General features: G+C 37.7%; 1 protein-coding gene across 1 annotated transcript in view; it reads right to left on the bottom strand.

The window, feature by feature from the left end:
- The window catches only part of ST8SIA6 (ST8 alpha-N-acetyl-neuraminide alpha-2,8-sialyltransferase 6), a 144,263-nt gene that overhangs the window by 31,224 nt on the left and 96,910 nt on the right, over positions 1 to 16,129 (bottom strand). The window contains exon 4 of the mRNA XM_054722717.1: positions 9,449 to 9,535. Coding sequence (XP_054578692.1) covers positions 9,449 to 9,535 — 87 coding nt within the window. The remainder of the gene's footprint in view (positions 1 to 9,448; positions 9,536 to 16,129) is intronic.

Raw genomic sequence — 16,129 nt, 5'->3', positions numbered from 1 at the left:
GAAAACACTGTTTCCACCCTAGCAGACCAGAAGAATGAAGTGCTTCAAATAGACACTACCTCTTTTTAGCAACATGCCCGTACCTACTAGAAAATACAGCCATCCAACTGGGGAAAATTCCAGCAACCCAAGGGGAATCTGTTGTTGGTGCGTGTGACTATTGGGTTGGCATCATAGTGAAATATGGGGCATCGATAGTTATCACTGGTACAGGTTAATTTATGACACTCATCACACAGAGAAGTTTTACCTTCAGCTTCCTGGCTCTCTCCCAAAATTAGGAAGGTGGGATGGCCTATATATTCAGAATTTGGAAGTCAGATTTGGTGATTATCCTTAATGACTGCAATTAGAATGGGAGACATGACATCCAGAAAAGCCATTGATCATTCACATCTTAATATGAATTAGCGCATCACATGCCAGTGGAAATCTTGCACAAAGAAACTGGAGTTTTGAGGAAGAATGATGGAGAAAAACCTTTGGGAACATGGCAACGACATCATGTGGTGTTCTTGGCCCTGGAGGCATTGAGAAGAAAGAGAGAGGCGAAGAAGCTGGGACAATTTACACAGAATCAAAAAAGGAAGGCACCTGCATCTTGAAATATATGTGAACTATAAAATAAATGAATGAACATTCACATACTTTGCAAATTTGCTGAAGGTTCGTCCTAGCTATATCTCAACCCACTCAAAGTCCTTCATAACCTGGCAGCCATAGAAATGTCCAGGAGAGTATATAATTCACTGTTCAATATGGAATCAGCACAAGTTTCAGGCTAAGGAAGAGAATGAATAAAGACCAAATTCAGTCAGCAACTCAAATGACTGAGTTTTTCCCTGGTTGGCTAATGTATGCACTGATATTTTTAAGTTCATAAAAGATCAGCTCCTGTATTTGAGTAAAATGTAAAAACTAAACAAAGCTAAAATAAAATATAAAAGAAGTTGATTGTCAAAGCAAAGGGCAGGAAGGCAATTGAGATGTAAAATGTTGTTGAATCACTGAAGAAAGCTCTGTATGCTGAGACTTTGTACCAGGGTTTAAACCATGTAAGAGACGAATGAAGACACACAGCAAGCAACACAAGAAGGAACAGAGGGTTTGAAAGGCAGGGCAGTCTAGAAGGAGGCTTATCTGACATGGGAGCATAAGGTAATATAGTTAATATTGCCTACAACATGGGAGATACGTTTTGAAATAAAATTTAGAACATCAGTGAATCCCATGTGGGTTTGATGCATTTTTATGGCAAAGATTATACTCTGAAGACTAAGAGAGGAACCAGTCCCTAAACGTACAAGAAGCAGTTTCTATTATTAAACACAGCAGGCACAGTGACAGGGTGTGGTTTCTGTTGCTTTCCTAAATGTACAGGCATGCTGTATGGCATGACAAATAGATGATATGACAGGATATTAACGCTGAAAAATGGTCTGGATGCAGAGGAAACGAGAAAAAGAAGCTTTTTCAATCTGACAACTGACCCAAAACATTTATCATAAAGTGCACACATCTTCTTAAACTTAAAAAAAAATGTATTTCTTTAAGCCATCATTGTAGTCACCCTGTATGAATCATAAACAGCAAACATTTAAAGGGTCTGAGGAGGATGGGAACTCTGTCAGAAAAATAAACATGGTCTTGTAAAAATCAAAAGAACCCCCTAATACAGATGATTTTTCTTCTCTCCAAGAAATCTGTGCTATAAAATAAAATGCCTGAGACATAACAGTGCTCAATAAGTGTTGACTAAATAAGTAAAAAAAAAAAAAATGTGTAATCTCACAAAATGCTAACTAAAAATCAAACTATAACTACTGCTTTTGGGAGAAATATATCAGAAAATAACACCCTAGCCGGTTTGGCTCATTGGTTAGTGTCGGCCTGCAGACTGAAGGGTCCCAGGTTTGATTCCGGTCAAGGGCACATGCCTGCATTGTGGGCTCAATCCCCAGTTAGGGTGTGCAGGATTCCAGTCAATGATTCTCTCTCATCATTGATGTTTCTATCTCTCTCTCCCTTTCCCTTCCTCTCTGAAATGAATAAAAATATATTTTAAAAAAGAAAATAGCTTCAAATATTGCTGGTTAAACCAAGTTTGGTTGCTCAGTTCTATGATTTTTCAAAATCTATTTACTTGCAGAATTTACATCCTTTCACACAGCCAAATCATTAAATGTCACTGTAGTGTGATACAGTATGTAAGTATATTTTGTTTGCACTGTATTTTTTCCAAGGAGCTCAACTAAAAATGAAAATAACACCTTGGCTGTTATTTTTTAAATATCCATGCCTCTACTAATACAGCATTGGAATCTTTTCCTATATATCCAACACAAACATTCAAAGGAATAACTTTCAAGAAATTATAATCTAATCAAACCTGAGGGGATAATTCAAGACTTAATAAAACTGCTGCCATGTGATAGTTATCTGTAGCAAAGTAATCGGGCACAAAATACCTGCTTTACAAATATTTTGAAAGGCATTTCATGCAAGAGCCTTTAAATACACATATGCAGTTACGTACTAACATGGTTTTCTGCCACTAAGTTTTCAATAAATATGTGACTGATAATATTCAGTCATTTTGGATTCAAACTCACATGCATGAAACATGGGAATATCTAAAGAAATCAAAAGTGTTAGGGGGTCCAAAAGAAAATAAAAGAATGGTATGAGTACTTGTGGGAAAAGATGAAAGTAAAGTAAAAATTAGACCCTGTTGCTTGTGTACCTATTAGTTTTCAGTAATTGATTACACAAATGAACACATTTCTTTTAAGTTAGAAAACAATTCATGAAAGCTAATGCAGTAATTACCGTGCAAGTTACCTAGGGAATCTAAGACAAATTACTGAAGCCCTAAGATCTTCTGCTTGAATAAAATCAGCTTACTAGAAGTTTCCAGGCTTCACAAGGGGCTTTAAAGATGCAATAGATGTGAGAAAAAAGAGGCAGGGATGTTACATATCACATTTAATTTTAATTTAAGCAACTCTATGTAATTCTCAAATATCTGAGTTCAAACAAATGATTATCCATCAGTTTCTAAAAATGAGAGGAAGAGAATGAGAAGAGCAATAATTTCTTTAAATGAATGGGGTCAAGAGGTAAAAAATAAAATAAGAAATGTGAATGGCCAATAAATGCATGTTAAAGGCTAAATGTCATTAGTTATCAGGGATGTATAAATTGAAAATACCATGAAATAGCAGTCAGGCTAAAATGAAAAGGTCTGACAATACCAAGTGGTGGTGAGGATGAAGAACAACAGAAATTCTTATACATTGTTTCCTGGAGTGTAAAATGTTACACTTACTTTGGAAAATAATTTGGCACTTTCTTATAGTTAAATATACAACCACCCTATCAAAAATTGCTTAAACTGAAATCTGAGTAGATTTTTCACAATATATATATATATGTCAACTGTGTTTAAGGAAAAAAACTGAAATAGAATTTTAAAAGCTGAAGTTGGGCATGTCCACATTCTTAACTTTATACAAATGTATGTAAATAAAATTAAATGACAAAGAAAAACCAAGGGGGTAGAACATCAACTCTTACTTAAATCCCTCTTACACTAGGTTCAACTAAGGTTTCACAGAAATACCTATTCATTACTGAAACTTAAAATGTCCAGATTTTAGGGAAGGATCAATTGGGGGGAGGGTCACCCTAAGGTTATGATAACCATGCTTACTGAGAAGGTGAGACAAGCAATAAAATCCCAAAGTAAACAGGGCCTCAGGTTTGGAAGAGTTCTTAGCAATATTTTAGTCCATTTGGGGATCCTGGGTTCCAAGAGAATCTAATGAAAGTTAAGGATCTTTTTCCAAAAAAATATACTATTTCACATACAATTGCAAAAGCGTATGGAAGCACTGACATGAACCTCAGCTGTTTCCAGCGAAAGGCTGTGAAAACTTAGGGACACAAACCCCAGCTACAAGTTCTCAGATGCACAATTAAGTGCGGAATGAGTAAAAGCTTAATAATCTATAAAAGAGGACAAATGCTGTTAAGCAGGGGGAAAAGATTGCTGAGAAGATAGGCTTTTCAAGGTCCATATTTCTTACATAAAGTAACTTTAAACAGCACTCACCTTTCTTTTTCAGAAAAGTCCATTTTTTCTTAACATATGTATTTACCGCAAAGAAAGAACACGTCTTCTGCATCAGGTTGTCCCAATGGCAGCTCAAATGCAGCCCCTCCCCATGGGCTCATCTTCTCAAAAGCAATTTCCCTTTGAAATCTACTTGTCAGTAGCACCACTGTTTTCCCAATCAACCAGACCCAACAGTTCCATTTGTCTTTTTCTTTTTCTATTTGTTAATCCTCACCTGAGGATATTTTTCCATTGATTTTTAGAGAGAGTGGAAAGGAGAGGGAGAGACAGAGAAACATCAATGTGAGAGAGACACATCGATAGGTTGCCTCCCGTATGCACCCTGACCAGGGCCGGGGATCAAGCCTGCAACTGAGTTATGTGCCCTTGACCAGAATCAAACCCGGGACCCTTTAGTTACAGTCCGATGCTCTATCCACTGAGCCAAACTGCTTAGAGCCAACTCTTTATTTTCCTTTTCCTTCAATTAGAAAACTAGGAATTAATGACCAGTTAAGTCCCACCAATTCTTTAGGTATGTATACCACAGCTATTTAGTGGTACCACTTGTGTGATGGACACAGGAGATACAAAGATAAATAAAACACACTGTGACACTGAGGAGCTCACAGTCAAGAGTCCCTCCCATGATATTTTTATGGCTATGATTGATGTTTTAGATCTTTAACATTCTAAGGTCACCTTTCTACAAGCTGCCCCTGACTGCTCCGTCTTCCTTCAGTCTATTCATTTCCTTCTAAGACTCTTGTTTGTGTGGTGTTTTTTTTCCCCATTAACCCCCTCCACCCCATACCCACCCTTTCCAGGCCTTCACCACTCTATTGCCTGTGTCCATGATTTACACTTATATGCATACAAGTTCCCTGGTTAATCACTCCCCTCCCACCTCCCCACTTCCACCTTCCCTCTGAAATTCATCAGTCTGTTCCATGCTTCTATGTCTCTTGATCTATTTTGTTCTTTAGTTTATTTTGTTCATTAGATTCCACATATGAGTGAGATCATGTGACATTTGACTTTCTCTGACTGGCTTATTTTGCTTAGCATAATACTCTCCAGATCCAACCATGCTGTTGCAAACAGTAAGAGAGCTTTCTTTTCTACAACTGTGAAGTATTGTGTAATGTGCCTCAGCTTTTATATCCACTCATCTATTGACAGGCACTTGGGCTGTTTCCAGATCTTAGCTATTGTAAACTGTGCTGCTATGAGCATAGGGGTGCATACATTCTTTCTGGTTAGTTTTTCTGATTTCTTAGGATATATTCCTAGAAGTAGGACCACTGGGTCAAAGAGGAGTTCCATTTTTAATTTTTTGAGGAAACTCCATACTGTTTTTCACAGAGGCTGCACCAGTCTGCATTCCCACCAACAGTGTACAAGGGTTCCCTTTTCTCCACATTCTTGCCAATACTTGTTGTTTGTTGATTTGTTGATTATAGCCATTCTGACAGGTGTGAGGTGATACCTCATTGTCATGTTAATTTGCACCTCTCTGATGATCAGTGACTGAGCATTTTTTCATATGTCTCTTGGCCATCTGTATGTCCACTTTGGAGAAGTGTCTACTTAGGTCCTTTGCCCATTTTTTAATTGGATTGCTTGTCTTCCTTTTTTGTTAAGTTCAATGAGTTCCTTATATATTTTGGAAATTAACCAATTATTGGTTATATCATTGGCAAATATGTTCTCTCAGGCAGTGGACTCCATTTTTGTTTTGTTGATGGTTTCTTTTGCTGTGCAAAAGCTTTTTATTTTGATGTAGTCCCATTTGTTTATTTTCTCCTTAGTTTCCTGTGCCCTAGGAGATGTATTAGTAAATATATTGCTACAAGAGATGTCTGAGATTTTGCTGCCTATGGTTTCTTCTAGATATGTGAAATATACCGTCGTATTTTAATAGGGGTTGCATTGAATCTATAAATTGCTTTGAGTAGTACGGACATTTTAATGATGTTAATTCTATCATTCCATGAACATCATATATTCTTTCACTTGTTTATATCTTCCTCTCTCTTTTCTGTAGTTTTCTGAGTATAGGTCTTATACTTCCTTGGTTATGTTTATTCCTAAATATCTTAATTTTTTGTTGCAATGGTTTCATGACTTACATTTAAAAGTCTTTTATCCATTTTGAGCTTATTTTTGTGGATGGTGTAAGCTGGTGATCTAGTTTCAGTTTCTTTGTTTGTATCCTTTGTATGTATCTGTCCAATTTTCCCACCATTTACTGAATAGACTGTCTTTACTCCACTGTATGCTCTTGACTCCTATGTCAAATATTAACTGAGCATAACGGTGTGGATCAATTTCTTGAGTCTGTGTTCTGTTCCACTGATTTATAAGCCTGTTCTTGAGCCAGTCCCAGGCTATTTTGAGTACAGTAGCTTTGTAGTATAGCTTGATATCTGGTATTGTAATTCCTCTAACTTTGTTCTTCTTTTTCAAGATTGCTGTAGCTATTTGGGGTCATTTCTTTCTGGTCTCCTTGTCACTAAGATCTCTCAAATCTAGTGCTGAGTAAGACCATGTCTTACCAGTGGTCGGCAAACTCATTAGTCAGCAGAGCCAAATATCAACAGTACAATGATTGAAATTTCTTTTGAGAGCCAAATTTTTTAAATTTAAACTTCTTCTAACGTCACTTCTTCAAAATAGACTCACCCAGGCCATGGTGTTTTGTGGAAGAGCCACACTCAAAGGGGCCAAAGAGCCGCATGTGGCTCGTGAGCCGCAGTTTGCCGACCACTAAGAGTCTGTTTGACTCACTATAACAGAATAGTATGGCTGGGTGCTTATAAACAACAGAAATTTAAATATTCATTTACTGATTTGAGAGAGAGAGAGAGAGAGAGAGAGAGAGAGAGAGAGAGAGAGATCAATTTGTTCCCTTATTTATGCATTTATTGGTTGCTTCTAGTATGTGCCTGGACTAGGGCTTGGACCCGCAACCTTTGTGCACTCTTGACATATCAGGATGACACTCTAACCAAATGGGCTACTCAGCCAGGGCAATAACAGAAATTAATTTTTATAGTTCTGGAGGCTGGGAAGTCCAAGATCAAGGAGCTGGCAGATTCGGTATCTGGTGAGAACCCACTTCTTGGTTTACAGATGTCTGTCTTCTTACTGTGTCCTCACATGGTGGAAGGCTTGAGAGAGCAGTTTTGGATCTCTTTTATAAAATCATCAATCCCACTTATGAGGGCTCTAATAACCTCATCACCTCCTAAGGGCACCACCTCCAAACTCTATCACATTGGGGATTAGGTTTTCAACTTATGACTTTTGAGGGGACATAGTCAGAATATAGGATGGGGCAAAAGTAGGTTTACAGTTGTGAGTATGCAAAACAGTGTTTGTGCTTGTATTACTGTTTATTAATTATTATATTCTTTTCCTTACAAACAACTGTAAATCTATTTTTAAAACATTTAATCACCTTTATTTATTTATTTATTTATTGTTTGTTTGTTTGTTTGTTTTTGTTAATCCTCACCCGAGGATATTTTTCCATTGATTTTTGGAGAGAATAGGAGAGGAAAAGATAGAGAGAAACATTGATGTGAGAGAAACACATTGATTGGTTGCCTCCTGCAGGAGCCCTGACCAGGGCCCAGGGCCAGGGAGGAGCCTGCAACCAAGGTACATGCCCTTGACAGGAATCAAACCTGGGACCCATTGGTTTGCAGACTGATGCTCTATCCACTGAGCCAAACCGGCTAGGGCTTTAAACACACTTTTGTCCCACCCTGCGTATCACACTGTAGCATAAAACATTCTGCAAATGAAATAGTTAAACAGGAACCCCCTTTCTCACCCCTCATCCTGAAGTGAAAGGAAAGATGCTTAATGGTATCCTACAGGAAGTCACAACATCTACAGGTCTACCCAATGGAAAGAATATATTCATTTTTAGTTTTGACCCAATCAGGAAGTTACTTTTACACCCAATGGGAACTGACCAGAACCCCTCTCAAAATGGCAGCAGAATAAGAGGCAGCTAGTCCAGGGTATGCTGACGGCAGGAGGGGCAGGCAGAGCCACAGCACCGTGCAAACAGGAGGAGCTGCCTTCCCACAGTAAAGAAAGCCGAGCAGCAGATACTTCCTAGAGAATCTTAGCGGAAAGCAAAGTGTCCTTAATAAGATTTTTGAAAGACATGATACTTAAAGTAAACTTAGAAAATATGAACCAGTAAAACAAAAACAAAAACATATTTCTGGATTATAATATAGTAAAAAAAAAAAAAACTTGGCACAAGACAAAACCTGTGTTGATACAAACAAAAAATCAGAATGTGGGCAAAGCGAAGCAGAGCAATGCAGGCCAAGCAAGCACAGAGACTATGGCCTAGCTGCAGGTATTGGGGGGAATGGGTGCCAGATAAGCATTCATGCACACGCCACAGCATAGTATTTAACATAATTTATCTCTGTCTGGGTGGGCTCCAAGTTATCCAAGCACAGGATAGCTCTATAATCATCAACTGACAACCTGGTATTTGTCAGGCTGATGACTCTCCACAGGTTATTACCTTGAGCAACTCATACTCCTGAATATTGCTAGTATTAGAAAGACAATAAAAACTGTAAGAGAATATGCAGAAAATAACACAGTTTTTGTTCTAAAGTGATGATATTATGGATGACTTTTCCCTCCTGTTTTCCAAACAATCCTAATGCTTATTACATTTTATTTCCAAAATAAATAAATAAACATCAAATACAACTGGTACAAAAAAAGAAGCAATATGCTCTAAAAAAGCATTAAAAATCTTTCACTTTAAACGTGGGAATTTTATAATTAATTCCAGCAACAAAATTACAAATTTCTATATAAATGGTGGGGATGGAGTGCCATGTGACTCATGAGAGGGTCTTAGAATGAAATCATCCTGAATATCACTTGGTTCCTTGTACTTTTCTTTTTCTTTTTTATTTATTTACTAGAGGCCCGATGCACGAAATTGGTGCAAGAGTAGGCCTTCGTTCCCCCGGCTGCCGGCACCAGCTTCCCTCAGGCTCCTGGGACCCAGGCTTCCCTCGAAGCCCTGGCTTCATCCAGAAGGTCATCCAGAAGGACATCCGGTCTAATTAGCATATTACACTTTTATTATTATAGATTTATTTTAAAAATATTTTTTATTTTTATTTTTTAAATTTAATTTTATTGTTTAAAGTATTACAAATAGTAGTACATATACCTCCTTTTTCCCCCCATCTACTTTTCTTTTTAACAACATGCTGCTAATTTCCCTACAAAGCAAATCTCATATTATCTCATATTATTTATGAAGAAAACTTTTACCTAAAATCCTTATATTCTTCTACTTGTCGTTTCCATGGACAGCTCTGTATATTTGTGATAATCTGAAGATAGTCATCCTCTGAATACCTAAGAATCAAATATTAATGAAGTTAGAAAATAAAGATCTCACATACTGTTAAGCAAATATATGCATGTCCTAAAGGACACTTTTAAAATATACTAATTTTAATCCTCTAAGTCTTTTCTAAAATAAAGGAGAAATAAGTAAATGTATACCCATTTCAAAACTTCTAGGAACATACAATTCACAAAGAATTACTATGCTGATTTAAGAATGTGTAATTTGCACATAAGCCATATCTAGTATTACAAACAATGATAGCACACCAACCCACATTCCTATCTTATGGCCATTTCATCTTAGCTTCAACTCATTGACAAATAAATATATTTTTATAGGTGTTTATCATAAATATATAGTTTATAATTTTTTTCAGAGTCTAAGTTGATAGATTTACCTTGGGATATATAGATAAAATTTCTCCAAAAGAATCATCTTAAATTTTAAATATGAACAGTATATTAAAAAAACAGATTGGGGCTCAATCTGTAGGCACAGTGGTACAGTTTGGTAGGATCCCAGTACCCCATAGATTTCCTTCTACCTGAAATTCCATCATCAAGTATCAATTCCTTTAATTACAGCTTATTCTTTAGTCTTTAAGGGTTATCATTTAAAATGCAACTATACTTTTGGATTAAAAAAAACCCTTAAATTTTATTTCAATTAATATCTTAGTCATTAGTTGCCAGCAATTTGAGAGCAAAGGTCTACAACAGGAAGAAAGAGTATATGTTGGTGAGGGGGTGGAGAAGGAAGAGGACAGTAAAGAATCTTGTCAGGAAAATCACTCCCCTCGTCCCCATACAGCAAAATGCAGATTCTCCAAAGTTATCTCAGAAAAGAGGTATTTATTATAGGTGGGAAGGTAATCAACCAAGCAGCTCCTTTGCCCCTGAAATTACCTCCCTTTTGGGTTTCTCTCTCTTTTCATATTGCTGCCAAGGTTAATAAAAAAATATTTCCATTAGTTTCCATTGGCCCAGCTAAGAATAGCTAAAAAAAAAAAAAAAAAAAAAAATCTCAAAAAAGTTAGCTAAATACAAAAGAAGAAGCAGAGCACAGAACTACCACAGGAAAGATTAAAAATAGTTGTATTTGTGCCCTGGCTGGGTGGTTCAGTTGATTGGAGTGTCATCCCATGCACCAAAAGGTTGTGAGTTTGATTCCTGATCAGCTGATTTCTCAACAGAAACTATACAGGCCAGAAGAGAGTGGCAATAAATATTCAAAGCAGTGAGCAGCAAGGTCCTACAAGCAAGATTCCTCTACCCAGCAAAGCTATCAATTAGAATTTAAGTCAGATAAAGAGCTTTACAGACAAGAAAAAGCTAAAGGAGTTCATCACCATGAACCAGTATTACATGAAATGTTGAAGGGTATTCTTTAAGAAGAGGAAGAAGCAGAAGAAAAAGATTTAAAAAATTAATAAAATGGCAATAAAACATATCTATTAACAATTGAATCTAAAAATCAAAATAAATGAACAGGGAATCTAATGAACAAAATAAGCGGGTGAATAATACAGAAATAGAGGTATGGAAACATGGAACAGACTGATGAATCCCAGAGGAAAGGGAGGATGGGAAGAGATTAACCAAAGATTTTAGATGCATATATGCATTACCTATGAACACATACAATAGGGTGGTGAAGGCCTGGGGTGGGATGGGAACTGAGTGGAGGGGGACAATGGGGAAATAAAGAGGAGACATCCATGATACTCTCAGCAATAAAAATTTTAAAACACAGACTGCTTATCTCCAACTGGTGGTAGACACCCAGAAACCCTCTGCAAGACAGACTGAATGAAAAATTTACAATCATTCAGTTGTGAGACCATCTCAAGTGGCCAAATACATGTGAAATTATAGTCTTAGCAGGAAAGAAGAGACAAAAATTTCTGAAAATTTTATGGACAAATTTCCAAATCTAACAAAATCTATAAACCCACAGATTCAAAAAGCTCAACAAACCTAAAGCACAAAAGCACAGGTGAAAAAATACACCAACGCACATAATAAAATTTATTTAAACCTGTGATAAAGAGAAGATATTAAAAGTAGTTAAAGAAAAAAGACACATTATACACATAGAAACAAAGAGAAAAATTACAGCAGACTTTGTATGAGGAACAATATAAGTCAGAAGGCAGAGAATCAATGTCATTAAAATACGAAACAGGATTTGGGGAAACTGTCAATCAAGAATTCTATACTTAGCAAACCTTACAACAAAGGAAGGCAAAATATGAACTTTTTCAGATATATGAAGGCTGAATGAATTTATACCAGCAAACCTCCAGTGCAAAGAATGCTAAAGGAAGTCCTTCAGGCAGAAGAAAAATGAAGCCAGATTGAAAACTGGCTTGACACAAAATAATGAAGAGCATTGAGAATACACACACACACACACACACACACACACACACACACACACATCTGGTCGCTGTCATTGGGGCGAGCCTCTGGTGGTTACTGAAAATTCTTTGCTCCCGCAGGCCATGGTCCCGCCAGGCGCTCACACCTACTGCCAGCGCTGGCCCTGCTCGTACCCACTGCTGGCGCTCGGTGCCGGCCCTGATTGCTTGGAGCCATCAGCGGGTGTGAGCAGCAGCTGCCAGCCCCGACTGCCCCGAGGGCTTCTCCACCTTCCCCTGCTCCTGAGGGGTGATCGGGGCAGCAGCCGCCACTCGCACCTGCTGCCAGTGCCAGCCCTGTTCACACCCGCTGATGGCGCCGGCCCCGCTTGTACCTGCTGCTGGTGCCGGCCCCAATCGCTCTGCGCCATCAGTGGGTGTGAGCGGGGCTGATGCCATCAACGCATGGGAGCAATGGTGATGGGAGCAGGGCTGCCGGCAGGCAGGGGACCGGGGGCCACAGTGGGAGAAGCCAGGCGGGGGCGTGGAAGATGGGCTGAGACCCGCCCCTGTGCCCATCTCAGTCTCACGGCCCACAGTTTCTTTCAAGGTGCACAAATTCGGGCACTGGGCCCCTAGTATAAATATATTCAAAAGATTTTTCTAGGTCTCTTTAATAGGTAATTGACTGTTTAAGGTAAATATAACAATAATATATTAGGAATTTTATAATATGTATAGAAATAGATGCATGACAACTATAGAATAGAGACCAGGAAGGGGTTTGGGGGATGGGTAAGAGGATAGAAGGGCATAAATCACTTGAAAGTGGATGATGATAAAAAATTATATAGTGTTCACCTAAAGCAACCAGTAAAACAAAACAAACCATAAAAAGTGTTAAAATCTTATATAATAAAAGTCTAATATGAAAATTGTCCCCTTGGGCAGGCAGTCAACTGGGAGTTCGACTGGGAGACCAGGAGTTCAACCACTCACTATGATGTGCACTGACCACAAGGGAGCGGTGCGGAACATGGCAAGTGTCAGCGACGCGGCGCTGGCAGCAGGCAGCAGTAAAGGTGCTGCCACCCCGATGGGCCCCAACGAGAGTGGGACCACGGCGGGATGATGGAGCAGGTGAGCGTGAGGTGCCAGGTCAAGGCAGGTGCGAGCGGGGGTCTGATCGCCCCGCAGAGGATGACCAATGGCGGCGGAGGGAGGCGGGACTGCTGCCCAGCTCCCAGGCACTAAGGGAGCCGGGCAGGGTCTGATCACCCCACTGATCGTTCGGCAGACGGCGACCAGCAGCGGCTCTGACACTTCTATTACAGAAAAAGGGCAAACAGCAATATTAAAATATTTCTTCTAATTATTTTCCTTTCAATATGCATGAATCCGTGAACCTGGCCACTAGAGTAATTATAAAATCCAAAAGAAAGTAGAAAAAGAGGGAAAGGGAACAAAGAGTAGGAAAATAAAAACAAAGATGGTAGATTTAAACCCAACCATATGAATAATGAAAGTAAATGCAAATAATTTAAGCACACCAATTAAAAAAACAGAGAATGTCAGATTGGATTTTTAAAAAACAGGAGTCACTCATATATCATATATAAAAAATTTATTTCATATAAATAGGTATTAAAAGTAAAATGATAGGCCGGGCCAGTGTGGTTCAGTGGTTGAGCATGAACCCATGCATCAAGAGGTCACCTGTTGAATTCCTGTTGGGGTACATGCCTGGGTTGCAGGCTCAACCCCCAGTGAGGGACATGCAGGAGGCACCTATCGATGTTGATGATTCTTTCTCATCAATGTTTTGTATCTCTTTCTCCCTCCCTCTTTCTCTCAAATCAATAAAAACATTTTTTTTTTTAGCCCTAGCCGGTTTGGCTCAGTGGATACAGCGTTGGCCTGTGGACTGAGGGGTCCCAGGTTCGATTCCGGCCAAGGGCACATACCCAGGTTGTGGGCTTGTTCCCTAGTGTGGGGTGTGCAGGAGGCAGCCAATCAATGATTCTCTCTCATCATTGATGTTTCTATCTCTTTCTCCTCCTCCCTTCCTCTCTCAAATCAATAAAAATGTATTAAAAAACAACAACAACATTTTTTAAAGGTAAAATGATAGGAAAAGATGTACCACAGTAGAACTAATTAAAATGAAGCTGGAGTGGCTACATTCATATCAGACAGAGTAGATTTCTGAGCAAGGAATATGACCATAAAAATAGAGTAAGAGCACAAATTGATAAAATATGGGGGGAAATCAATAAAATTGAATGCTGATTCACTGAAAAATCAATAAAATTGATAAAGTTCTTGTCACATTAATCAGGTAAAAAAAGAGAATAAACAAATGACCAATATGTGACCAGTGAGAGAGGTTGCAGCACTAAAAGTTCTACAGACATTAAAAGCATAATAACAACTTTATGCCAAAGAATACCACTTAAAGGATAAAAACTACCAGAGCTCACTCAAGAAGAAAATAACTTGAATAGTCCTATAGCTATTAATAAAATTGAATTTGTTATTAAAATCCATCCCTACAGAAAAAAATGCCATGTCCAGATAGCTTCAATAGAGAATTTTATCCAACATTTGAGAAGTATTAATATGAATTCTACACAAATCTTCTTATCTATAAAATTGAAGCAGGGGAATACTTCCCAACTTTAATTTATAAAAATAGTGTTACCCTGAGACCAAAACAGAAAAAGACATTAAAAAGAAAGAATGAAAATATAGGCTAATATCCTCCATAAACATAGATGAAAAATCCTCAACAAAATATCAGCAAATTGAGTCCCACAATATATAAAAAGGATAAGGCATTCTGACCAAGTGGGTTATATCTCAGGAATGAAAGGTTGATTTATTTGAAAATCCATTGATGCAATTCACCATAATAGGTTTTAAAAAATAATAATCTTGTCTGGCCAGTGTTGCTCAATGGTTGAGTTTCAACCCACGAACCAAGAGGTCACTGGTTCAATTCCTGGTCAAGGCACATGCCCAGGTTACAGGCTCAATCCCCAGTATGGGGTGTGCAGGAGGCAGCCAAAAGATGATGTTTCTCTCTCATCAATGTTTCTATCTCTCCATCCCTCTCCCTTCCTGTCTCTCTCCAAAAATCAATAAAAACATATTAAGAAAAAATAATACTCTCAATACAAGAAAGGAAAAAAACAAAACATTAAGCCTAATTCAACATTCACATTCAGCCATGACAAACACTCTCAGCAAATTCAGTATAGAAGTGAATTTATAAAACTTGATAAAGGACATCCACGAAAAAACACTTCAGCTAGGATCATACATAATTGTGAAGGACTGAATGCTTTCCCCCTAAGATCAGGATCAAGTCAAGGATGTCCACTCTCACCATCTCTGTAACACATTGCACTGGACATCTAGCCAATACAATAAGGCAAGAAAAAGAAATAACACCATCCAGATTAAAAAGAACTAAACTGTTTTTATTCAGAGAGAACATGATCATCTGAGAAATCCACAAAAAAGCTATTAGGACTAATAATTTAGCAAATTTTTCAGTATACCAGATCAACATACTGAATCAATTATATTTTAATACACTAGCAACGAACAATCTGAATTAAAATTTTAAACAATTCAATTTATAGTAACATAAAAATATAAAATACCTAAGAATAAATTTGACCAAAGATGTGCAGGACCCATACACTTAAATGTACAAAAATTGCTAAGAGCAATTAAATAAGACCTAAATATATATATAACAATATGCCATCTCCATAGGTTAAAAGACTCAGGATTTATTAAGATTTTAATTTTCCCCTAATTGACTTATATGTTTGGTGCAATTTTAATAAAAAAATTCTAGCAGTACTTTTTGTAAAAATTGAAAAACTGATTCTAAAATTCACATGGAAATTTAAAGACCTGGAATAGCCAACAGAATTTAAAAATGAACAACAAATTTGGAAGAGTTATACTATCTGATTTTATAACTTACTACAGTGTTACAATAATCAGAGCAGTGCCTTAGTTATGTCAAGACAGATAAAGAAATTAATGAAAAATTAGGAAAACCAGGAAGAAAGCTTTTCAAAAAGGTAATTCAATGGAAAAGGAATAATCTTTTCAACAAATGCTGCTAAAATGATTGGCTAGATATCAATTTCTCAAATTCTCAACTCTTACCTCACTCCAATATGAACCCAAATTGTACCATTAACCTAAATGTAAGAACTAA

The sequence above is a fragment of the Eptesicus fuscus genome, chromosome 2, assembly GCF_027574615.1.
Source record: "Eptesicus fuscus isolate TK198812 chromosome 2, DD_ASM_mEF_20220401, whole genome shotgun sequence".
NCBI lineage: Eukaryota > Metazoa > Chordata > Mammalia > Chiroptera > Vespertilionidae > Eptesicus > Eptesicus fuscus.
The sequence above is the reverse complement of the archived record's forward strand: the minus strand, read 5'-3'. Positions and strand labels throughout refer to the sequence as shown.